The sequence below is a fragment of the Pogona vitticeps genome, chromosome 11, assembly GCF_051106095.1.
Source record: "Pogona vitticeps strain Pit_001003342236 chromosome 11, PviZW2.1, whole genome shotgun sequence".
NCBI lineage: Eukaryota > Metazoa > Chordata > Lepidosauria > Squamata > Agamidae > Pogona > Pogona vitticeps.
Genome location: NC_135793.1, coordinates 5,759,552 through 5,784,510, shown reverse-complemented (window position 1 = coordinate 5,784,510; position 24,959 = coordinate 5,759,552). Strand labels below are relative to the sequence as shown.

Below are 24,959 nucleotides of genomic sequence, written 5' to 3'. Positions count from 1 at the left end.
TGCTTGACCAGGTGGTCGTGGTAAAACCACTGCTGAAATAACTCATATATCTTTAAAACCTTACCAGGCTTGCCTTAAGTCAGATGCAACTTGATGGCCCATAACCACCACAATAACGCACTCCTTAAATCATGCTCGTTGGGCAAATGTTTTTTTCAGGGTCCTGCCTCCCCTTGTCCCACACCACCCCCAAACTGCAGAAAAACAGGCCCACATTTTCCAATTCTTGTTAATAGTTCTGACTTTATAACCACCGGAGTAAATGTGGTGACCTCTGTCTTCAGAAAATTAGTAGGGAGCAACCAATGAACCTCGAGACTCAAATTCAAGGGCGCCTTGCATATTTAAAAATGCGAAACATACACTGTACTCCTGGAACATTGGTTTTCAAGCAATGACAAACCTTGACAGCATCTTAAAAAGCAGAGACATCACCTTGCCAACAAAAGTCTGCAGAGTCAAAGCTATGGTTTTTCCCTATAGTGATGTATGGAAGTGAGAGCTGGACCATAAAGAAAGCAGACCGCCAAAGAATTGATGCTTTTGAAGTGTGTTGCTGGAGGAAACTCTTGAGAGTCCCCTCGACTGCAAAGAGGAAAAATTTATTTATTTGTTTGTTTGTTTGTTTGTTTGTTTGTTTGTTTGTTTGTTTGTTTGTTCGTTCGTTCGTTCGTTCGTTCGTTCGTTCGTTTATTTATTTATTTATTTATTTATTTATTTATTTATTTATTTATTTATTTATTTAATATCCCGCCTATCTGGTCGGGCGAGGACCACTCTAGGCGGCTAACAATCATAAAACCTATCCATTCTAAAGGACATCAACCCCGAGTGCTCACTGGAAGGACAGATCCTGAAGCTGAGGCTCCAATCCTTTGGCCATCTCATGAGAAGAGAAGACTCCCTGGAAAAGACCCTGATGTTGGGAAAGTGTGAAGGCAAGAGGACGACAGAGGATGAGATGGTTGGACAGTGTCATTGAAGCGACCAACATGAATTTGACCCAACTCCGGGAGGCAGTGGAGGACAGGAGGGCCTGGCGTGCTCTGGTCCATGGGGTCATGAAGAGTCGGACATGACTAAACGATTAAACAACAACATATAGTTGTGATGCAGATATGTAAGCCAAAGGCATGGTCCAATAGACATTTACCTGGGCATACTGTACATCCAATTCAAGTCACTGGCCTTATTTCCCAATGTGTTGTTCTTATGTGCCATAAAATCACAACCCACTTATGGTGAGTTACCAGCAACCCCAGTAGGGTTTTTAAGGTAAGTGAGATATTTAAGGAGTGGTTTTACTCGTGTGTGTCTCCCCAGGTCAGTGGCATCTCATTTCCTAAGATGTGAAGATCAAACCTTGAGACCTAGGGCAGGCATTTTCGACAATGTCACAGGGAACAAAGCCTTCCGCAGCAGCATCAAAGTGAGACAGACAACACAAAGGCTCGCCCATGAGAATGGCTTCAGAACCTAGGACTAGTGCAAGGGTTTAAGAATCTGGCCATGGAGCCATAGGTTGGGAGTTCGATCCTCCCATTGTGCCTCCTCGTGAGTAGAACCAGCCTGTGTGGCCTTGGGAATGTAACCTACTTCTGAATATTCTCTACCTGGCAAAACCTGAAAACAGGCACCCTATGACAGTGGAAATAACGCGGCTAGAATCGCTATTCCTCCTGAGCTCCTGGACGAGACAAGATCAATGCCTAATTAAATAAATAAAAAAGAGATAGGGCTTATGATAGTTTTGTACAGCAAATTAGGCAAATGTCTTCTAAAGATTATTAAACATCGCCTTGTTAGCTACGAACTGTTCCGTTCAATTAGCAGCTGAAAGAAAAATCATTGCTCCCTGAATATTCATGAACTCTCCGGCGTGCTCTCAGGATAGGTTCATGAATTATAAGGTGGACTTTCATGAAAATTTGGTAGGGTTCCTGATATGAATATAGATTAAGAGAGCCTCTGAAGAAGTCCACCAATTGTTTTTATACAGTGAAATGATTTAACACTTTAGGATATCTGGATACCGAGTCATGTTTGTACCTGTCACATCCTACCAGTCACTTATCATCGATTCTGAATACGTTGATTCTTCAACTAACCCTCTACACAGGCATGCCGTTGTATGGTGACTACTGTAGATCCCCATAAGTGAAAAGTTACTCTGAGGAAGCTCAAATAACCAGAATCTCCCAGGCAGCTGCACGATTCTAGAAGATTTGGTTTTTTAGTTTTTTAAACTAACTTTTGGTAACTCTTGTTGAATCCTCGAAAATAGCGGTTTGTTGTATCTCTGATGGAGAAGAATTCTGTCAGTGTTCCTTTCTTTCGGATTTTCATTTTTTTTCAGTCGTAGGTCTGTGGGATTTTTTCCCCCAAACTTCTTAACAACAACAACAACAACAACAAAAGTCGGAAGGGGTGAGTAAAGACATAGAGTCCAACCCCATGCTCAGTGCAGGAATCCACATCAAAGTAGATTTGACAGAGGGTGGTCCAATTTTCTCTTCAATGCCTCCAATGTTGGAGCGCTCACCACCTCCCAAGGCAATTATTTCCCTGGTCGTACTGCTTTAACAATTAAGACACTTTTCCTGATATTCAAGCAAAATCTGGCTTCCTGTAATTTGAGCCCGTTATTACGTGTCCTTCATTCCGGGATGATTGAGAACAGATCCTGCCCCTCCTCTGGATGAGAGCCTTTCAAGTCTTTGAAAAGTGCTATCCTATCTCCCCTCAGTCTTCCTTTTCTCAAGGCTTGACCAGTTCTTTCAGTCTTAGCTTCTAGGGCTTGGTTTCCAGTCCCCTGACCATCCTTGTTGCCCTCATCCGAATTTGCTACAGTTTGTTGGCCTCCTTTTTGAAGTGCGGTGTCCAGAACTGGACATAGTACTCTAGGTGAGGCTTAACCAATGCACTGCGCTAGGGGAAGGGTTTTGTTATACAGTTTGTTACTCATTCACTTTTCTCGGGTAATTTGACACATTTTGGTTAACAGCACTGTTATCACCAGCGCTCATCTTTTGTTGTTTAGTCGTTTAGTCGTGTCCGACTCTTCGTGACCCCATGGACCAGAGCATGCCAGGCCTTCCTGTCTTCCACTGCCTCCGGAGTTGGGTCAAATTCATGTTGGTCGCTTTGGCGACACTGTCCAGCCATCTCGTCCTCTGCCATCCCCTTCTCCTCTTGCCTTCACTCTTTCCCAACATCAGGGGCTTTTCCAGGGAATCTTCTCTTCTCATGATCGCTCATCTACTTACTTATATTGATAGCTTGAAGAGGTTACTTTTAGGACTGCAATCCCAGCTTCCTTAGCCAGCTGTGGCCCTGATGGCTGAAGATTCTCTTCATCTGGAAATTCCCCAAAGGGACTTATCCAGGCTCTGATCTCTTTCATTTCCACAAACCCGTCATTCCCGTTATCGGTCACTTGTGAGTTAATTATAGCAATGGAGATATTCCGGCTGTGCTTTGCGCAACAGAGCTGAAAGTACTTTATACACCTTTGGAAGACAATTTAAAAAAATATAGCAGGTACAATTCGCACGAGTGGATGTTGAGCTAATGATGGCATTTTGGCCTTGCAGCTTTTCTCGGAATGGCGTTAAAGATTTGCTACTCAACGAGCGACTCGGCCTTCTTGTTCCTTGTCATGAGCTTCAGTAGCAACGGGAATCAGTCATCTTGTTCTGGATCAACGGGTTCCCCGCTTGCTACAATGAGGTCAGTGCGTGGCTGGCACATCCCCTCGGCCCTCTTGTAAATTATTTACCCACACCTTTCCAGCTGCAAATGGCCCCATTCTGTTTTAATGGCTCTGCAGTCTTTCTTCCGCATAACTTCAATTTTTTTAAAAGAAATGCTCTTCCTTGCACCGGGGAGAATGAAAGGCAAAGAGAGAGAGAGCGTGCACGGAGAAAAATACAATCAAGAGTCGTCGCTGAAACTTAAAGGAGGAAGTGGCAAAGACAAAAACCGACAAATGAGTTTTCTCCAGAAAGCGAAGGCAGCCAGAAGAAGAACCGACACAGAATACATCCAGATTTTTCCAATTCAAGCAGGCAGAACCTCTCGGCCCCTTAGAATGGGGAGGTGGAGAAAAAGAAATTGTGAAGGGGCAATGCTCAATAATCCTAGCTTCAATTACTATTTTATAACAATTAGGTGTATCTCAGGTGGGAAACTGTGCATTTTTCAATGGCATAATTATTCTACACAGGCAACAACTTCTAGTATATATATAAATACAGCCCATTTCTGAAGGGCCTCAGATTATTAACAGCTGTCCCAAGAAACATAATATCTGTTATGTGTGTTTCTATGGGGTTCTTCCCCTGTCTCTAAGGAAAGTGTATTAAGCACCAAGGAAACCAAACGGGCTCCTATTTCATAAATTATGGTTGCTTGGTCATCCTTATTGGTGCCCGATTAAATGAATCATGCAGGGATTTTGATGGGGTGTACACTGTCCTTGGAGGAAAGTCATGAAGCGAACGGCATCATGGGTATCTCTTCCTTTTTGGGGGCTCATGATGGATAGAGTACAATGTCCCCATTACCTGCAAGGTATCTCTGCAGCTGCTTGGCCATTTTGCATTTAGGCAGGGGGGAGAGAACGTGCTGTGTCTCTTTTAGACGGGCGATCGCCTTCGAGAATTTTTCCCTTTTTTTCAAAAATGCAGTAATATCTCACATAGCGCGGAGTCCATTTAGCGCTGATTTGTCATAGCGCATGTGCTCCGGCTTCCACTTTGTGGTGCTCAAGAGAAATCTGGTCTAAATATTGGGTCAGTGACTGCAAAATAAATACTTCTACTCCTCTCTGGTACATGGGAAGGTTTGGAGGTCAGAGTGTGGAGTGAACAAACCACCAGAATCAGGAAAAAAAATAATACTAACTGAACCTTTTAAAAATAGCTCTAATTATTGTACGGAGGCTTTTGAAGAATAGATACAGTATGTTTCCTTCCTTCCTTCCTTCCTTCCTTCCTTCCTTCCTTCCTTCCTTCCTTCCTTCCTTCCTTCCTTCCTTCCTTCCTTCCTTCCTTCCTTCCTTCCTTCCTTCCTCTTTTCCAGGAAAGGATCAGAGGTGGAAAAGAACTGGACGAGACAAAGGAGGAGGGCTTCCAGCTGCCACCTCACCTGGAGGCCATCTTATCCCCTTCTCTCTCAAATTGCCAGTAATCACCAGCTCTCAGCTCCTCATCCATTCTCCTGCTTTTTCTAGACTTTGAAAGCAAGCCATTCTGTCTCCATCTGATCTTCTTCTTACAAAGGATAATCAGAGATATGGTAATTCCCTTAAATAACCATCTATCCAGTTATTCAGCACTATATTTCCAGGCCCGTCAGCCATTCGGCAGAGCGGGTTCGAGGCAGGTGGTTTTCTAAATGGATCCTGGCTGCATTCATTACCATTTTGTAAAGAGTGGTCAGACTCTCTTCCTTTGCTTACATTTACGAATGTATATTTTGTGTGGCACAAAATTTTTAATCCAACAATTGTTAAATGCTTTCAAATGCTCATATAGATAATTTAGCATCAAGGGTTTGTTTATACATATTGAGGCCAAGGTCCATTTCTCACAGGATCGCTGATTCCACTGCATTGCATCCAGGTAGCTGAATTCCCTCTTGATCATATTTAGAAAATGGTCCATTTCTTGAGTCAGCATGGTGTACAGATGGGAGCAGCGAGCTGAGACCTTGAGCAGTGGTTAGAGCATTCAGCAAGGACCTGTGTTCATATCTCTCGCCGTACAGCACACTGGCTCACTCAGGGCAACCCCTGCTCTCATGCTCAGACCCACCTCACAAAACTGTTGTGAGGTTCAGAGAGGAGGAGCACTAGAGCCATAGTATTGCCTTGGGTGTTGCACAGTTTTGAATTGTGGGTTAAATTCCTCTAGCAGTGCAGCAGAAGTGCAGGGATTCACAGAGCCGAATAGCTTCAAGTTCCACAGAGTAGTCCACCCCTTTCCTTATCAACTGACACCTACAGGTTCAATAACTCACTCTTGAGACATTAGTAGGAGAAAGAATAAAACTGTTCCATTACTTCCAATTGTGAACAGATCAACAGCAAACTTACCAAAGACTGGCTGCTTTCAGCAACAGACTTCAACCGATTCAAGAGAGGGAGAGAAAGGAGCACTCCGCAGAGAGGCAGGACTCTTTTTGAAATCTGAGGCAGGAGTGCACTATTGGTTAGTGCTGGTGACCTCAGACAGTCACCTCAGCCCACAAAGGTCCCTCCCAACCACACCCACTAGAGGCAGTAAAATCTCCAACATTGAGCTATTTAGATGAAAGGCAGGATAGAAAAATTACAAGCTGGAGTGTCAGAGCCGGTGTGGTAAAGTGGATAGAGTGACAGACCAAGAAAACCATTTGTAAGGATGATGTGGTTAAAACCACTTCTTAAATATCTCGCCGTTACCTTGAAAACCCCATGAGGGTCTTCATAAGCCAGATGCAATTTGACGGCACATAACAGCAAAACTAATTAAGAAAAATTAAAAATAGAAATACTCTAGAAGTGTTTAGCATAGCAAAAGGTGAAGGATCAAGGGAGTGGCCATCCAGAAACTTCCGGAAAGCCACTGTGGTCTACTTCTGCTTTAGCTCTTCTATCTTCACGCTTCCCTGAGCACATATTCAGCTTTTTGATGCTTCCCTTTCCTAATTTATGTTGATTCTGCTCGCTAAGGGCAAAGAATCAAAAACCCTTCTTTTCTTCTTATAAAAACAAATCTTTGCCACTTTAAGGACTAGTGACTTATTTTTTTTTTAAGGAAGTAAGTTGAACTGTTATTCATGTGAATGGACGGTCTGGTTGTGAAATCACGTAATGCGTACACAATCTTCCCTGGCGGTTTAGGCACCGGCAGTTAAAGATAACACAGGATCACCTTTAGAATTGGCCGAGTCTAGCTGGAAACATCTCTTCCCCCACCCCTCCTCTTCACATTTCCTCATAACTCCACTCAGAAAGTTCATTTCTACAGCTCACCTTCTATTTATGGGCTACGTGCCACTCACATCTGGCATGGAATCTCGTTTAGCCGGTCTCTGGGCGTCATGTGATCAAGAGCAAACGCTGTTTTAGAAGCTTATTGCCATAGTCAATATTTGCCATAGTGTTAGGGAGGGAAGTTTTCCTCCTTTCCTTCTCTCCCTTTTTGGAAAGCGACGTCCACTGACGCAAAAGTTCTTAAACTCCCTCCGAATCCTTGTAAAAGCCGATGGGTGTGCCCTGGTCACTGCTTCATCTGGTACGGATGTTTCCAGCTTCGAGAAGAGCTGAAGATGAAGGACCGATTAGAGGAACTGAAGAACCGAGTGAATGAAGAAAGTGACTACTGGGAGGTGGACGAGACGCTTTCCTTCGACAACCCTGTTTTCAAAGAAGATGAGGGCAATGCCATGGACAAGGTCTTCCAGGAGATTAGCGCTCTCTCGTCATCTCTGGATAAGTTGGAGGAGTTCTCCGAGAACGTTGACAGAAAGCAACATCAAGTCCTCTGCTGTACCACCGAGGAGAGCATCTGCGAGGAGAAGAAAGAGCTGTGTAAGATCAAAGAGGCTTTCACCAGGGAAGCCAAAACCCTCCAGCCGAAGCTCAACAGCATCCAAGAATCTCTGGCCAGAGATGACCGGCAAGGGCTGGCCCTCCACCGCATCCGCCACAGCCAGCTTTGCGTCCTGATCAACCGCTACCGGGAGATTGTCACCTGCCATTACGCCAAGGAGACCCAGTACGTGGAGAAGCTGAAGGAGCAGATCAGGAGGCAGACGGAACTGGCCGGATTGAGCCTCCAGGAAGAAGACCTCAAGCGCCTCGTCGACAGCCCTGTGGCACCACGCATCGTCGGCCAAGACCTGGATGTCCTCAAGGCCAAGCAACATCTGGCCCTGGCACAGGTGCGCCACCAACAGCTGCTGGACTTGGAAGCTCAGATCGGTGAGCTGCACAGCCTCTTTCTCCACATGGAGGTCTTGGTCGCAGAGCAAGGGGAGACCATCAACAACATAGAGTACAATGTTCTCCATACTCTGGACTACATCTCCCAGTCCAACGAGGAGGTCAAGAAAGCTCTCAAGTATGAGCGCCAATCCCGGTTTTCCGCGGCCCTGTCGGCGTTGCTGGGGCTGTGTGCTTGCTGCACATGCCTCTCGTGCATGGCTACGCCGAGTGTGGTGCGCTGAGCAGGAAAAGGGGAGATTCTGGAATATCCCTTGAAGAGAAAAGGTCTACCAAGGTTGAACGACAGCACTCTGGAGCATTTGATGCACACATCCTTGTAGACGAGTCCTTGATGCAAAGGGTGGGTGGTTCCATTTGGAAATGCACTTTCGTGTTAGGGGACTTTTTTTGTTGCGTTTTTGTGAACGTGAGAAGATGCTCGTTGGAGGAAGACCAAGAGTGTCACCCTACAGTGAGAGTCCCGTGAAGGTCACAGAAGTGCCTGGTCCTCCTCAGTTGTGGATTATCGACAACTGGTAATTAAGTGGTGTTTCTTTTTTAAACTGGATATCTGGAGGGTCAATGTAGCTGTGGTAAAATAGCGATTGGTTCACCTCATCCCTCATATTTTGGGTCAACTCCCATTGGGATTTTTTTTTAATTACCACTGTTCTTAATAACAATGTGATGATGGCGATAATGATGCAAAGATGTTTGTGTCTTCAGCTCTACCACCGAAGGGGGGAAAAAAACTACAGACCCAGCTTTCTAAGGAAAGAACATTTGACTGATCATCGCTTGCATGTTCCGGACTTCCAGGTATTCAGCTCTGAAAGAAAGGTACACCTGCCACGTTCTAAGGCATGTTTCTCAGGTATTTTTGCCTGTTTAAAAACTGAGTGTTTGCTCAACAGGTACAGTGCTGGCCCTGCCATTGAAGAGGTGGTATCACAGATGGGGGAAAACAGAATTCACAAAGACAGGAATAAGCGTCTGAGACATTTGGAAAGGCTTTTAAAAAAACCTTTTGGTCCTAGCCGGATGGACGGATCTTTCCTTCACTTCATTGCCCCAAAGCAATGGGAACAGATGACCGGACAACACGAAAGCCTGCAGTGTCTTTTTAAAAGATACCGGTCCAAAGAAAACATTTGACGGGCAAGATAAAATTGGGTGAGACACTTCCTCCACATTTTTCTGCTTTTAGCCTTTTACGCAGTTGCTGCTAATCCCTGTGGCTTCCTGGTGGTTTGAATGTCACATCCACACAAAGGAGCAGAGACGTCATTTTTTCTGGGCACGGAGGAGGTGGCTTTGCCACCAAACGGCACGACCGAATAGCAGCAAATCAGCTTGCCGGCCGTATTTAATCCCCGGACTCTTTAATGTGGGCTGTGCCCGTTTTGGTTTCAAGCGTTCAAAGGGCTTCTGGCCTTCTTCTCATTCATGTCTTGAATGGTGCATTGTATGAATTAAGGGTGTTAATGTTTACATTTCTATCTGTACAGACTTTTTTTTTCTCCTGTTATACAGTGATATAGGCCTTTCCGCAATGTTTGCCTTTCTATAAGTTGAGGGTGGTGGCGGGGATGATTTGGGGCTTGGAGAAGTATCGTTTTTTAGACTGGCAGATCTAATCCTAACCCCGCCAGGTTCTGGGGATATAATCCAAAAGAATAGCAAGATCTGGTGTCATGAAGTCACACCGCCCAAGCCCGCCTGAATGCCTTGTGCACTTCCATATACCATAAGAACAGAAGAAGGGTCCTGCTGGATCAGGCCAAGGGCCCATCTAGTCCAGTTTGCTGTCTCTCACCGTGGCCCCACCAGATGCCTCTGGGAGCCCACGAGACCACGAGGGACCTTTTTCCTGATCCCCCTTCCCCTGAACCCGGCATCTGGAGGTACCTTCCTTCTAAGCCGCAGACGGGAAGATTGCTCATTTGTCCAGAGATTACATCACCTCTCCGCCTCACGGAATTCCCCCAGCAGGTATGGGCACCAGGTGTCTGTGTTGGCTTAGGGATTTCCGGGAGCGGCAGTCTTGAAAACTAACTTTCCCAAACTCTGCTGTTATGACATTTCCTCCTCAGCTCAGAAATCGCAGGAGGCCAGAACAATCCTTTGAAGGTGGCCTTTGTGAGCATCACGCAAGGCAACAGATAGATAGCCAGCCCACCAAAAAGTGAACTGCAAGGCACAGTAACTTAACTGGGCTGGAAAGAGTCACTTGTTTAGCCCCCCCCCCCCATTATAGTAGATTACCAAAGGTAATCAATGTGTGCAAGGAGTTTATGCCTATTTTATCTATGTACTGATTGAAAATTGCAAGTTAATTGTGGCTGTAACCAGTTGCTTTTGGGGGCGCCAAGCATATTTATGGCAGAATTAGATTACAAAAGCAAAGTAACAAGGAAGATTAAAGGTACTTCCCTTTTGTAAGAAATGCTGTTTTCTAGCTAGTTTCAAAAGTTACTTTTAAAGGGCATTTTAAGGCACTTTCTGAGGCATTGGCTAAAATCTGACCGCGCAGTTCTGCAAACAGTTTAAATCTGAGACACGAATTACTGTAAATTAAGAAAACTCCATATGCACATTATGTTGCACCCTGAGTTGTAAGACTCAATATACAACAGATCACGCCTATACAGATTTTTAAATTTCCAGCAGTTTGTGTCTAAAAGTTACACTTTGTTTAACTGCATATTTCAGCCAGTGTGTTCCAAATGTTTCTTATTTCATGTCATTATCTTGTTATTACATGCTTTTTAAAAAAAAAAGTGTAAAAATTTATAGCATACAGACCATAGACAATCAGTGAGGATCTGCATTACTTTCCAAACTTTATAACAAAGAACAAGAATGAATTACTTCTAAAAAGTAACTTCCATGCTCGGGTTTCCCTCAACTTGCATCACGATCTTCTTGCTGAAGTTTGGCTATGAGAAGTTTGGTCTCCTCATGACGGCACTCAGTAAACAGAATGTTTTATTGTATTGTTGCAATGCTACTTATTTTAAAAACAAAACCTTATAAATGATGCAAAATGGAGGAAGGTAAGAACCCGAGACCTCATCTTCCTTGGCATTGATCTCTCAGGCTCTAAAATGGGGGTGTTCAAGATTTTTGGTCCTAAAAGATTTCATGTTGGTTGGGATCTTACAGCAGCACACACCTGTTGCGTCCATGTACACGAGTGCAGAGTCTCACACACAAAACACTTCTCACTGTCCAGGAATCACCCGTTCCTTGCCTCTGTAATCTAGGGACCTCCGGAGCATGTGTGGATATGAACACTCCTTCCCTTTCCCAATGATCTTCACTGAAACCGCAGTAGCACAACAGAAGCTGAAGAGTCTTGTGGCACCTTTAAAGCCTAGCAGATTTATTTAATACCAGTTTTCATGGATTATCACTAGAGATGGGCACGAACCAGTTCGATGCAGTTTGGCAGTTTGGTCACACTGCTTCTTCGTTGGGCACCTTGGCTTCCCATCCCTCTCTCTTCCAGCCGCTGTCTCTTGAGTGGGCACCCGCTGGCGGAGGCAGGGCTGGGAAGCTGGGGCATCCGCAGAAGAAGAAGCTCTGTGGCCAAACCGTGGAATCGTGGCTTGTGCCCATCTCTAATTAGAGTCCATTTCTGATATCATGAAGAAACAGCTGCTACACCACTTCTGAATGCGACTGGGGGAAACGTTTTAGAATATCTTTCTGTATCTTCCTGGTAACTATATGGGCTATTATTGCACCTCTTTTCAGACCATTTGTTCGTCTGAGGGTATAACTAGCCAAGGTTGTTGTTCTGCGTTGATGCGTGCTCCCTGTATTGCACCTTCACAGATCACACCCGTTCTACAAGTCACAAATCCATAGCCTATATAAATCTGCTATGGATATAAATAATTATTCACCAGGTATATGTAAACAACAGTTACTACTGCTGGTGTGCCACACAGAAACTCACGTTGAAACTGGATATGTAATTTATCACCTTGACAAGCGTAGCAGCTTTTATTACATTTTCCAAGTCTATAGTTTTCATAGCTTCAAAAACAATCACAGCAAATTTTCAAGGGAAATGAGTCTGACTTCTGTTACAAGATATGTACATTGTGCTTTCAATATCTCATGGAGGAAGACGGCAGCTATTAAATCTTGTATTTGTAATTACGGTTGTGCATTTTGGATTTTTGGACTACAAATCCCATTTATTCTCTTTTCTGAGTGTACAAGCTGCAGGGCACAGACCTTACAGACGCCTCAACTGTGCTTAGTTGGGGGGAAAAAGGCCCAGCTGGCCGGGTCCTTGCCTTGGAAAGGCTAACTTCCTGTTTGAAAAGGAAGCTGCTGCAATGGTTGCTAAGAAACCTCCTTTTCAAACAGGAAGTTAGGCCTATCCAAGGAATGAAGCCTGTCAGCTGGTCCTTTCCTCTCTAGGCGAGCACAATTTAGACATCTGTCTGGTCTGGCTCTGCCAGGTGGGATGCCTAGAAAGGAGAATGATGGAATTTGTAGTCCAAGAAAACCCCAAACGCCGGTCCCTTTTTGTACTGCTGCCATTCTCATGCTAAGAAAATGCCCACAGCACATCCTGCTCTGTTTGTTACATCGCACCTGCATGAAATTTCCAAGCTGATGACCTCTTTCTTAACAATGGTGAATGTACAGAATATGCGTCCAACCTATTGCCCCTTTGGAGGTTGACACAGCCTTGTTGTCAATCTCAAGTAGCTTGCCTTTGACAGAAAAAGAATAAATACCTCAGGTGCACGAAAACATGGAAGTGCTTCTCGACATCCTCTATATAGGCGAATAAAAATGCAATAGTACGATGTCAAATACTGAAACGTTCTCTTCCACAACACTGCCCTTTCATGACACAGTCTGTTGTGCGAGGTGGCTGCCTCACTCTGCCTAATGGGAGGGCCGGTCCCGACTCTTTTCTGCCAGCCTCCCCTCTGACATTCCTTGGTACTGTTTACAGTAATAAATGTAACCCGCCTGGCCTTGGAGGGCTCATTATCAGAAAGAGAAATCGCAGCAGCTCCCGAGCCGTGAATGCGGCCCCCTCTAATACTGTCTAAAGGCAGCGCACTGCTGTGAACATGCCTTCCTGTATAAATTAACTTGTTTACAAGGTGGACACACACAATTCAGCACCCCGGGGAAGCTATATTGAAAAGGATTAAACTCAATAGTCCGGGGAATTTATAACTTGCGATCGCAACCCGAAGTATGCTTCACTGAGGTAACTCCAGGAGGTGGAGAAATGCTATAGGATTTCCTCCCTGCAAAAGTCTCAAATCCTTTCTTAACATTTAGAAGAGAAAACTGCATCCTGATAATGCAATCAACGGAGAGGGCCACCTCCATGAGAAATGAATTTACCTAATCCACTTACCTATTGTAGAATACGGTGGAGTCTTGTAGGTTTTTTTTTCCCCTCTCACAGTTTTTGAGGCAGACCATGGGCCGAGCCATTTGTAGAAATGAGACGCACCAGCATTTATCTGGCTGCAGATCCAGAGGTTGGAAGTAGACATGGACTATTTGTATTCGTGTCGCTGGGGATATATGAATACAAATAGTGGCACCACAGGTGCCATGGAGGCCCATTGCCTCCCTCCAGAACCGGCTGGTCCACACGCTGTTCACAGCATGCTGCTCGACTCCTTTGTCATTGTTGCGCTAGTTGTGGAAGGAGCCCGGCCAGCTCTTCCCCGCCTCCCCATGCAGCTGACCACTCATCGGTTGAGTGGGGAAGATTCCCCCTGTCCCACCTCTGCACTGCAGTTGTTGGCTGAGGGGGGAAGGAAGGGAAGAGCTGGCCGGGCTCCTTTTATGATGGGCGTGATTATGATGGTGGAGCTGAATGCCACGCTACAACGCTACAACCGGTGAGTAGACTGGCCGATTCTAGGGGGAGGGAATTGGCCTCCATGGTGCCTGTGGTGCTGCTATTCATATTCATATCCCCAGGGATACAAATACAAATTTGTTGTTGTTGTTGTTTAGTTGTTTAGTTGTGTCCGACTCTTTGTGACCCCATGGACCAGAGCACGCCAGGCCCTCCTGTCTTCCACTGCCGCCTGGAGTTGGGTCAAATTCATGATGGTCGCTTCGATGACACTGTCCAGCCATCTCGCCCTCTGTCATCCCCTTCTCCTCTTGCTTTCACACTTTCCCAACATCAGGGTCTTTTCCAGGTAGTCTTCTCTTCTCATGAGATGCCCAAAGTATTGGAGCCTCCGCTTCAGGATCTGTCCTTCCAGTTAATCATTTTAGATCCAAGCAAATTGGGCCGCAGAATGATGTGATGCAAATCTTGCTTGCCTCTTCCACCTCATTCTTCAATGGGTGAGTCCCAGCGTTGAATATTTATCTTAAAATAAAACACAGCATTTACGAGCCCAGCTATTTATAACACACACTTTTCTCTCTATCATACCAGTTTAGTTCCTCCCCCTGTTTCCATAAAGGAAAGAGGAATATACCCCAGCCCAATCCCAAGAAACACAGCCAATTTGTCCTCATGTCTCTTAGGGATGCTAAGGACCTTGTAAATTAAAAATCAGTTTTTTAGAGGTACAGTCCTCGAAAATCAAGGGTAGCATATGCTGGAAGGGTAGCATACGCTCTAGGCCTCCTACACTCCTGGAGAATTAATTGGTTTATTGATAGAGGAGTAGGCATTAAATTAACAAGCATTCTAGCATTAATTAAGAAAGGGTGATTCATTGAAACATGCATTAATCATTTTGGACTTCTAAACAAACAAATAAGAACACACTAACAAACACCATCTAACAGTGTTTGACATGGTACACCTTAGACTCTAATGTGGTAAACAAGCACCAACAGAAAGCACTCTGAAATAAAGATGAACAATGTTCTTGGACTACAATTCCCAAAAATCCTGGCCAGCACGGGTAGGAGTGAAGGATTCTGTGAGTTTTAGTCCAAGAACATCTTGGGACTCAAGATTGGGAACCACTGGTCTAGGTCACTGTTTCCTAAACTTACGTCCCCAGATGTTCTTGGTCTACAACTCTGAGAAATCCTGGCTACCAGAGGTAGTGTGAAGGCTTTGGGGAGTTTTAATCCAAGAATATCTCAGGACCCAAGGTTGGGAATCACTGATTTGAAAGGAAATGATGTGTTCAAGACACGTGGCCTTGAATCAAGACCACAACTTTGCTCATCTTCCATAGCTCTTTCTGTTGATGCCTGTTTACCCCCATTTCTCCAGCATTAGAGACGTGATAGGGGAAATGGGAAGCCTCATAATGTCACGGATTGGGTCCAGAAAGAACAGAGGAGTGAACTGACTACTATGGAGAATAAGAGAAAGAGTGGGATTCTCAGTTCTACTTGAAGTCAAACGACACGTTTCCTGTATTTAGCGAATCCTCTTTTCTAATGATGAGCTTTCTCTAACATATAGTTTAGCTCGGTGGCTACTTTGATTAACGACATCTCCTTCCCCCCCCCCCCCAAATCTAGAGACAAGACTAACAGATGTGATACATATTTTATGTCAGATTTTGTTTCTGTTCTGCTTTTCTGTCAGTGCTAGCATGCAAAAAAGCTCACAACACTGATATGAGTATATGATTAACAGAATAATCACTTAAGAGCAATTCAGTTAAAAGAAGGATTATCATATTAACACAATGATTGATTAAAATCAGTTCAAAGGCACATACAAAAAAGAAACCTGGTAGAGCAGCAACCCATCAGAAGCCCCTTTTGACACAAGCTTGCCTAAATCAAAAGCTTTTTGCCTGCTGGCATAAGGACAGCAGCCTTTCCTGGAAAGCAAGATCCACAATCAGGGAGCAACCCCCAAGAAGCCACATTATATTAAAAACACAAATCAGAGGAGCTGCAGCATATTCGTTGACAACCTGTCTTCATAACTAACTCTGAGAGGAGTATGTGGAGAACCAAAGTTCTTGGAGCATTCAGTACCAAAACTGGCACTTTGAATTGCTCCCTGAAGGAGAGTGGCAGCCAACGAAAAGTAATGAAAAGCACTTAGAAGAAGGCAAGACCCAAGTAGCCCGAACCATCCCTTTCAACAGGTGGAGCACTCTGTCCCGCATTGGCTAAAACATCTGGCCCCATTTCTAAAGGCAGCCTCCTAAACATTGCAGGATCCAGCCTGTTGCATGCCCCATAATGGAACACAACTCGCCCCCTCTCTCCCTCATACACAACTTTTCTCCCAGCTGTGGACTTTGCCTGCATTTCTGAATGAAGATATGTTCAGAAGTTGCTTTATGAAAAGAACTTCCCTGCTATCCATTTCATACTTCCACTCTGAAGTCCACAAGAGGCAACACTGGTGTGTGTGTGTGTGTGTGTGTGTGTGTGTGTGTGTGTGTGTGTGTGTGTGTGTCCGTCCATCCGCATTCTTGCTTTCAAAGCACAGCTCGGATGTCATTAGCCTTTCTTGCATTATCTCCCCCGGCCAGCCAAGCGCAATGAGTCATTCTACATGCACTGGTTGGAACCTTTAATAATTCAGCTCATTATGGCGACAATATCCATCCATCCTTTGCAATTGCCTTGAAATCTTAAAAGAAACAGAAAAGAAGAAGAAAACCAGGAAACTGAATTATCCCAGGAGAAGCTGCTATCTCTACTGCCCATAATCTGATGCTAACAGGAAAGACTCCAGAAGAGAATTTTTGAAGGAGCAGTGGCCTTTTTTTCTCGCTACACAGATGAGAAGAGGAAATGTTAATGAAACCTTACATGATAAACTTTCTTCCTGTCCTCCCGTCATCAAAAGGAGAGTTCCCTTTACAGAAATTTCCAGAGCTGTGTCTGTATTAAGTTTGTGGCAGCAGAAACAAGACAGAACTTTGAATTTCTGGCAAAATTCCTTTTGTTTGCAGCAGAAGTACAGAAATCCACAGAGGAGAATAGCTAAAAGCTCCTGAGATAGTCCACCCCTTTCTCATTTACTGGCAATTAAAGTTCCAATTTGCTTTTAAAACACACACACACACACACACACACACACACACACACACACACACACACACACACACACACACACACACACACACACACATATCCTGGTGCATACATTACAGTCATAGTTTGGCTCTTAGTAGCTAATCTGTTTTACAAGCCAGAAGGCAGAAGCACAGGAAAAATAGCTCATCAGCTGGAAGCCAGGTAATAAAGATGTGTTTTCCAAGTTCTCTTTCAAGTCTAGTGTTCCAGAGGAAAAGGAAGTGCCATGGTAGAATTACCAGCTCTCTTGATACTTAAAAATGTTCCGAGCTGGTGAGGAATATGATGTGTGCGATTATGACAATGCAAAGTCTTTGGCGGTGTGTCTTGCCAAAGTGGCTTTCTGTCCAACCCGCTTTTCCTCTGGGTTGTGGAAGTTGCCATTCAGTTGCCAAGAGTTCTTGAGTCATTCTGAGTCACTCCTTTCTCCCCGCATTGCCTTCTTTGTGTATGTGTGAGAGAGTGAAGAATAATACAGTATTAAGACCCTTTGACACAGGCTATGTGTATATTCCTTGCTCTGCCTTTTGAATTATTACAGGCACGGTGGAGTGTGCCTCAGATGAAACTTCACTAAACGGACAATTCAACAGCACCTCCCCACCTTCTTCTAAGCTGGCTGGAAGAAAACTCCCAAGACTTGATGTTCTTATATGTCTTATATTCTTATAATTCAGGGTTTGGAGAAAACCAGGCCAAGGGGCAAAAACCACAACCATCCATTGAAGGCACAACAATTCCCTTTGGTAGCCCATCATTAATGGAAAACTTGCCTGAAGAGAAAGATCCTCACCTGCCTCTGGAAGATGGGGCCAGTCGGGACTCCTGTGGGAGGGAGTTCCAAAGTCTGGGAGCTGCCACAGAGAAGGTCTTCTCTTGTGTCCCCACCGAATGCACCCATGAAGTTGGTGGGACCAAAGAAAAGCCTCCCTTGATGATCTTAACACCTGGACAGGCTTATAAAGAGTGCAACCAGACAGAATAGTTTGGTGACTTTCCAGTGTTGCATGGCTTTGCTTGACCAACCAAAGCATGAAAAGAGGAGGGAAGACCCCAAGTGCCTTGACGTCTTGCCTGATTTCACAAGCTACATAAATGGAATCAGGCCTGGTTAGTTTTTGAATGAAAAACCACTAAGTCATATGAGGGCTAGGAAGGAATTCTGCCGATAACCCTGGACAGCAGCAGCCACCAACACTGACATCTCTGAACATACCAATGGCAGCATATTATGGTCATAATTCTGGAGACTGTTTATTCATCAGGTCACCGTAAATCATCTTAGAACTTCCGCACTGGAAGGGATCCTATAGATCATCAAGTCCAGACACTCTCAAGGAGGCCCAGGGGGGAATCGAACTCCCAACCTCTGGCTCCACAGCCAGAGACCTAAAGCACTGCGCTATCCAGCAGTTCAAGTGGGAAGCGACTTGACAGCACATGACAACCACCACCAAAAGCATCACCCACTCTCGTTCTATAATTTACTTTTATTTTTATGAACGATTATCCCCAATCCCACTGAAATAACACTGTCTTGGCTCTCCCATACGGCAGGATTTCTTTTACAAGGATGACTTTTCAAGTTTAGGTGCCAAAGTGTTTTGAGGGGGAAGCCAGAAATAGATCCTGTGTTCCATCATCTGCCACGGAAACTTTCCTAAGCGCTCAGAATGAATTCATCACAACTCCCACACATTGCACCGAAGGATCAGAAAAATCTACTCCTGTACGTCAGAAAGAGCTGCCAAGACCCCCCACAGCACTCAAGATCTATTGTGGTTGAAAGCAACCTTGCCATCTGTGTGGCTGATGCTTGTGTCGTTAGAAGAACACAATTTGGACAGCGCACTTTGAGGGCTGCTCTGTTCCAGTGCTTGAAGAACGTTAATACTGGCTCTCCCCAACATAATTTTTCGTATTTGCCACCTAGCACTAATCTGAAACAGCTGGTATAATTCTTTCTTTCCTTATTCATATCAGAGGGCTGCACAATTTAAAATGACAGATGCACATGAAATATAGGTAAAACTAAAAACAACATAATAGGATAGACTATTTTTGACCAGAAGTGGGCTCCTGCCGTAGCGTTATCTCTGCCATTTGCTAGATCTTCTTTTGTACACATTGATTGAATTTCTCCACCATCGCAGAAAATATCCAAGTAGCCCCATCCCATTTTACTTGCTTATTTTTTGATCTTCCTATTTCACTACAAAGTCTGTTAAGTGACTTCCAGATGCTCCAGCTAGAGTCAATATGATCTTGAGTTCCTCTTGTTTTTCAGTATCCAGCTTGAACATCAGGTATTTCTCACTCCATATAAGGCAAGAAGCTTTTGTTGCAAAACCTTGAGCATCACTTTGCTTACATGGGAAATTAAAGCAATGGTCCTGTAGTGGCTGCACTCCTTGGCATCTCCTTTCTTGGCATCTCCTTTCTTGGAGACTAGAATATATATTCATTGTTGCCAGTCTGTGGGACATGTTTCCCCCCCTCATATTTGTTGATATATTCCTGTTAGGATTTTGATAGATTCTGTCTCTGTCACGTTAAACGGTTCCATTGGTATCTCATCCACCCCTGGTGATTTATTTCTTCTCAGTACTTTCCGAGAAGCTTTCATTTCACTTTCTAGGACTGTAGGTTCTTCATCATAGGATTTCTCTTCAAAGGAGTGTGTCATTCCTTTTATCCCCTCTGTATAGGTCTTTGATTTTCAGTACACTGCTTCCTTCTTTTCTCTATTGTCTCCTGGTCAGATGGTGTACTTCCCTGCTGGTCATTAAGCACTCCTAATTAAGGCTTAAATTTTCCTTTGAGTTCTTGGATCTTCTAGAACAGATCTCTTTGTTATTCTCCTCTGTTTCTTTGCACTGGTTATTGTAATAGTTCTTTTTATCTCTGTGTGACAGTCTCTGAAAAGCTGTATTCAGGCTTCTGACGCTATTTCTGTCATTTTTTTACTTTTTGCTAAGTAAAAACGTTTTATGCCATCTTTCCCCCTTGAAAAGTTGTGGTAGAATTGGAATTTTCTCCTTCATGTGCAACATTTTAGCAATCCAATAAGGGTATTACTCAAATCCAAACTTTTGCTTGTATGGATGGAGCATATGGTGACCTTTTTCTAATGAAGTGCACCTAATTTCCAAAACAAGAACCTTTTGAAGTGAGGGTTGCATTCTGTTGAACCCTGGCCATTCAAAGGGCTCCGTGTACAGAATTATGTTTATTCCCCCCCCCACACACACACACTTATTGCCCATAGTAACAGATAGATACGAGTGTGCCATGTGGAGTGACTGCATGCAGTGACAGATATCTTGGCGCGGACCAAACTGTTTCTGTTTCAGATTTCTCTGGGCCATCTGCTGTGGGGAAAACAGAGAAGATGTTTGCTGACGGGCCGTGACAAAAGCCGGGAAGTTATTTTTGGTATGAATTTGCTCAAAGCCGTTCCAAAGCATCGAAAACAATTGAGCTGAGAAGGATCGTGAGATCTTCAGCTATGTGTGATAACTGGCATGACCGGAGTTGGTGGGCAGCATTTAGGACCATCTCCCGAGGCCCACTTTCCATGATGGGGAGCTATGGCCAACCTTTGGTCCTCTACCCCTTCTATGAGTCTCCATTCTAAGTTGCTGCCTTGGTTAGCCAACGATGCCTCCCGTTCAGCCAAGTCCGACCAAGTTATTTCAGTGCATGTGACAGTGACTAGCAAGACAGCTTCTTTCCATTGATGGTCATTTTGGAGGTGCAGAACTATTCATCAAGATAGTCCCTTTATCCTTGTGGCTCCCAACCTTAGGTCCCCAGAAGTTTTTGGACTGCAACTCCCGAAAATCCTGCCCACCACAGATGGTGGTGGATGCTTCTGGGATTTTTTAGTCCAAGAACCTCTGGAAACCTAAGGTGGAGAACCACGGCTTCCGATGGAGCTCCTCGGTTTCCAGAAGATGCCAAACATCTAAGCAGAATGTTGCTCTCCTGAGCTACTGTAAGGATTGCAGCTACATTGAAAGGAAATTGGAGGAAGGGGAAGAATGTCCTCCATCCATGTGGGTCAGAAGGTCCCTGAAAACCTAGGCTCTACTGCACCTGGCTGCCAATCCTTTGAAGTCAAATGTCTGATACATATATTGGGTCTGAACTTGGGCATCAGCCTTGTCAGTAGGAACCAGTGGTCAAAGATAACGGATACTTGTTAGGTTTTAGTATGGAAAGCAGCGGCTCTGGGGACTTACTTTCTTTCTTTCTTTCTTTCTTTCTTTCTTTCTTTCTTTCTTTCTTTCTTTCTTTCTTTCTTTCTTTCTTTCTTTCTTTCTTTCTTTCTTTCTTTCTTTCTTTCTTTCTTTCTTTCTTTCTTTCTATTCTATTCTATTCTATTCTATTCTATTCTATTCTATTCCTTAGATGAAACTTCACTAAACAGACAATTCAACAGCACCTCCCCACCTTCTTCTAAGCTGGCTGGAAGAGAACTCTCAAGATGTGATGTTCTTACATGTCTTATATTTCAGGGTGTGGAGAAAACCAGGCCATGGGGCAAAAAACACCAATCCAGTAGGGCTAATTCATGTATTTATTTAAAATGTTTTTACCCTGTCTCTCTCCTTAAGAAGGACTCAAGGTGGCTGATATCATTAAAATACCATATTTAAAGCTAAAAATCAGTAAGTATACAAATACTTAAAAGGATCAAACAAATGCAACACTAAAAAAACAGTAAACACAAGAAACACCAAAAACACATTAAACGCAGTAAGGCACAACCATCCATTAAAAAAACCCTACTCAGGTGGCCGGTCATTCAGGGAAAACTTGCCTGAAGAGGAAGGTCTTCACCTGATTGCAGAATGATGGGGCCAGCCTGGCCTCTTGTGGGAGGGAGTTCCAGAGCCTAAAGGAGCAGCCACAGAGAAGGCTTTCTCCTGTGTCCCCACCAGATGCACCTGTGATGGTGATGGAAGTGAGAGGAAGGCTTCCCCTGATGATCTTAACACACAAGCAGGGTCATAGAGAGAAACATGGTCCTTGAGATAGCTTGGACCCAAGCTATTTTTAAGACTGATGTGAAAGGTCACAAAAGATCATTTCATCCTGTCTTTCAGGTTCACTCATCATGGCAAGGCAGAAATGGAAAAAGCTTCAGTTTCTTGTAGGGTTTTAATGACTAGACTATGCTGGGGGAATCTCTGAATTAAAAAAAAAAAACCAGACTCAGAATTGGGAATATATCATGTCTGAGTCAAGAAAAATAATTCCAGTGAAAGGAATGACTGCTCTCATGCATGAATGTCTACGATATCTTAATGCCACCATCGGCCCAAGTTCCTTTGCTCCATATCCCAGTGATTGCTTCAGATGTGTCTCCAAGGGAAGCATCTTTTCAATTTGTAGGAAATAAAATTGCTTTGTGCAACCAGCTCTATGACAAATACGTGGCCGACGTTCCATTCAGTGAGCGTGGCGACAGAACAGGAAAGAAGCAGAGTGAATCAAAGCCTGAGTGGCACATTTCTACAGCATTTCAAAAAAATACAGGCAAAAACAGATCAAAATATTTACAGGATTAGAACAAAACCAGAGTAAACAGATCTGGGTTTTTTTTCAACAGTCGCAACAGGACTGCATCTTGGCAGAATGGAGGAAAAGATATTTGTTGTACACCATCTGTAAGTACTGTATATGACGGAGTGGTTTTCCGGCTGATTTTCAGCCAGTTCAAGTTGCTTTTTCCTTGCTTGTGGCTTTCCTTTGATTTTTCTTGACAACACATGAGTTGGAAATACCATGTCTTGTATTCTATGTGAATTTTAAAAAGGAAACCACCATCTAGAGGTGTGAAACCTAAGAGAGATGAAGAAAGACAGGATGGTTGTTGTGAGTTCTTCGGGTTCTTTGGCCGTGTCCCCTGAAAAAAAAGGATAAAAGCTGTTCCCACAGCTATAAATACTCAGCTATCCAACAAACAGCAACAGAGCATGGACAGAGTTCCTACTCCTGTCCTCTGAAGATGCCACAGAGACTGGCAAAACGTCAGGAAGAACAACCTTCAAAACACAGCCAAAGAGCCCGAAAAACACACAACCACCATCAGATCCTGGCCGTGAAAGCCTTCACAAATACAAAGACAGGATGGATTCAGTACCAAGAACTGACATGGTGATGATAAGACAAAGTTTAGCCTTGAGAGAGGCTAAGGTGTCATTTCAGCTTAGCGCCCGGGATTCAGCACCCTGGACAGAGACCCTATGTTGAGAGACCAATGGCTTTAGCACAGACTTGGGGGAAGAATCCAAACTTATTGATCAATACGGATGGGATTTTTTAAAAAGACATTAGTTCCCAGAATTTGTTAAAAAATTCCCCAAACAGAATTTCCCTTGGAAGATGCAGCCAAAATCCCAAAAATCTACAGAGCAGACTGCATGAGTATCTCCATTGCCATCAATCATCTTTCAGAATGAAGGAAATGGCCTCATTCCTCCCTGGGAGTGACATCGCTTTTGGGGAGTTATAAAGGCTTAATGGGAGAGGTAGTCTCACTGACCATTGGGTGCTGTAGAAGTTGTCTCACAAAGAATTACCCCTCCCATCAAGCCAAGAGATGCACATGAAATCTTGCCATTCCCCAAGCTTTCCTTTGTAAACAAAAGGATTTTGGGTATGTGCCTAGATGTCAGAGATATGATAGCACTTTTCAAATACTTGAAATGTAATCCTACAGAGGATCTGTTCTTGATCATCCCAGAGTGCAGGACACGCAACAATGGGTTCAAACTACAGGAAGACAGATTTAGGCTAAATGTTAGGAGGGGGAACTTCTTAACTGTTAGAGGAGTACAACAGTGGGAACCCATGACTTTGGGAGGCAATGAGTACTTCAACGCTGGAGGCACTCAAGAAAAATTGAACCACCCTCTGTCAGATCTGCATTGATATGGATTTCTGCCTTGCTTAGGGGGTTGGACTCGATGGCCTTATAGGTCCCTTTTCCACTCAATGATTGTAAGATTCTGTATTGCAGCAGCTAAAGTAACTCAATATGTTTCTTGGGTCTCCTCAGCCTTAGGCCAGAAATGATACTCCAGCCCTCATGGAGACTGAGAGATGACCAGGGCACTTCCATTTTCTGAGACATATAAAATGAAAAAAAAGAAAAAGCCAAAATAGTGTTAGAAAAATCTTGGTATATTTTACATTTGAGGTCCTCCTGGAATGTGCAGTAATAGTAATAGCTATAATACTGTGCCATCAAGTCAATCCTGACTTATGGCAATCCTTTCCAGGGTTTTCTAGGTAGAGAAATACTCAGAAGTGCTTTACCCTTCTCTTCCTCTAGGGGCAACCTTGGGACTGTGCAGCTGGCCCAAGGCTACCCAGGCTGGCTCTTCTCCCAGGAAGCAGAGTGAGGAATCGAACTCCCAACCTCTGGATCTGCAATCAGAGACCTAACCCCCTAATCTATCTGGCCAGTTCAGTCTTTGAACATGTGGTGTGGACCAAATGGTCCTCTTGCCACCCCCTCCCCCCTGTGATAGGCCCCAGCTATACTATGCTGGCTGGCTGTAATTTCTGTGCAATCTTAACATCCATCTTTATCTTTTCCAAAGGTATGGATGTTTCCTGCAGTTAATTTCAGTCCTTAGCATGCAAAACAGTGTTTATCATACTGTTCTTGATTCAGTATTCTGAACACCAACTCCCCAGGGGTTAAAAAAAATTCTTCAATTCTTTTTCTTCTCTTCGGGTGCCACAGACAAAAGAATATGAGCCTTGTTAGCCAAAGTGAGATAAATTCCACTCACGTATTTCATGCATGCAAAAAGCCCTCACATTTCTCAACCCAACTGCACACTGTTTTAATCTAGTCGCTTCTTTATGTGTGAACACATCTGTCATTGCTCAGAATGTTATAACCTGTTGATACTCCTTGCCTTTTTTTTTTTTTAAATCT

General features: G+C 44.0%; 1 protein-coding gene across 2 annotated transcripts; it reads left to right on the top strand.

Annotated features, from left to right (window-relative positions):
* Positions 1-607: 607 nt before the first annotated feature.
* On the top strand, positions 608-24,166 carry LOC110086642 (syntaxin-3-like). Of its 2 annotated transcripts, none has more exons than XM_020807705.3 (2): positions 608-8,508; positions 8,699-24,166. In XM_020807705.3, the coding sequence occupies exon 1, from the start codon at positions 7,315-7,317 to the stop codon at positions 8,212-8,214; it is 900 nt and encodes a 299-aa protein (XP_020663364.3). In that variant the 5' UTR covers positions 608-7,314; the 3' UTR covers positions 8,215-8,508; positions 8,699-24,166. The 2 variants fall into 2 exon arrangements, with proteins under 2 accessions (XP_020663364.3, XP_072837328.2); XM_072981227.2 differs by having other exon boundaries at positions 608-8,791; positions 8,887-24,166.
* The last annotated feature ends 793 nt before the right edge of the window (positions 24,167-24,959 follow it).

Excerpts from the sequence above, each read along its gene's own strand:
- LOC110086642 (XM_020807705.3), top strand. The coding sequence starts at position 7,315 with ATGAAGGACCGATTAGAGGAACTGAAGAACCGAGTGAATGAAGAAAGT.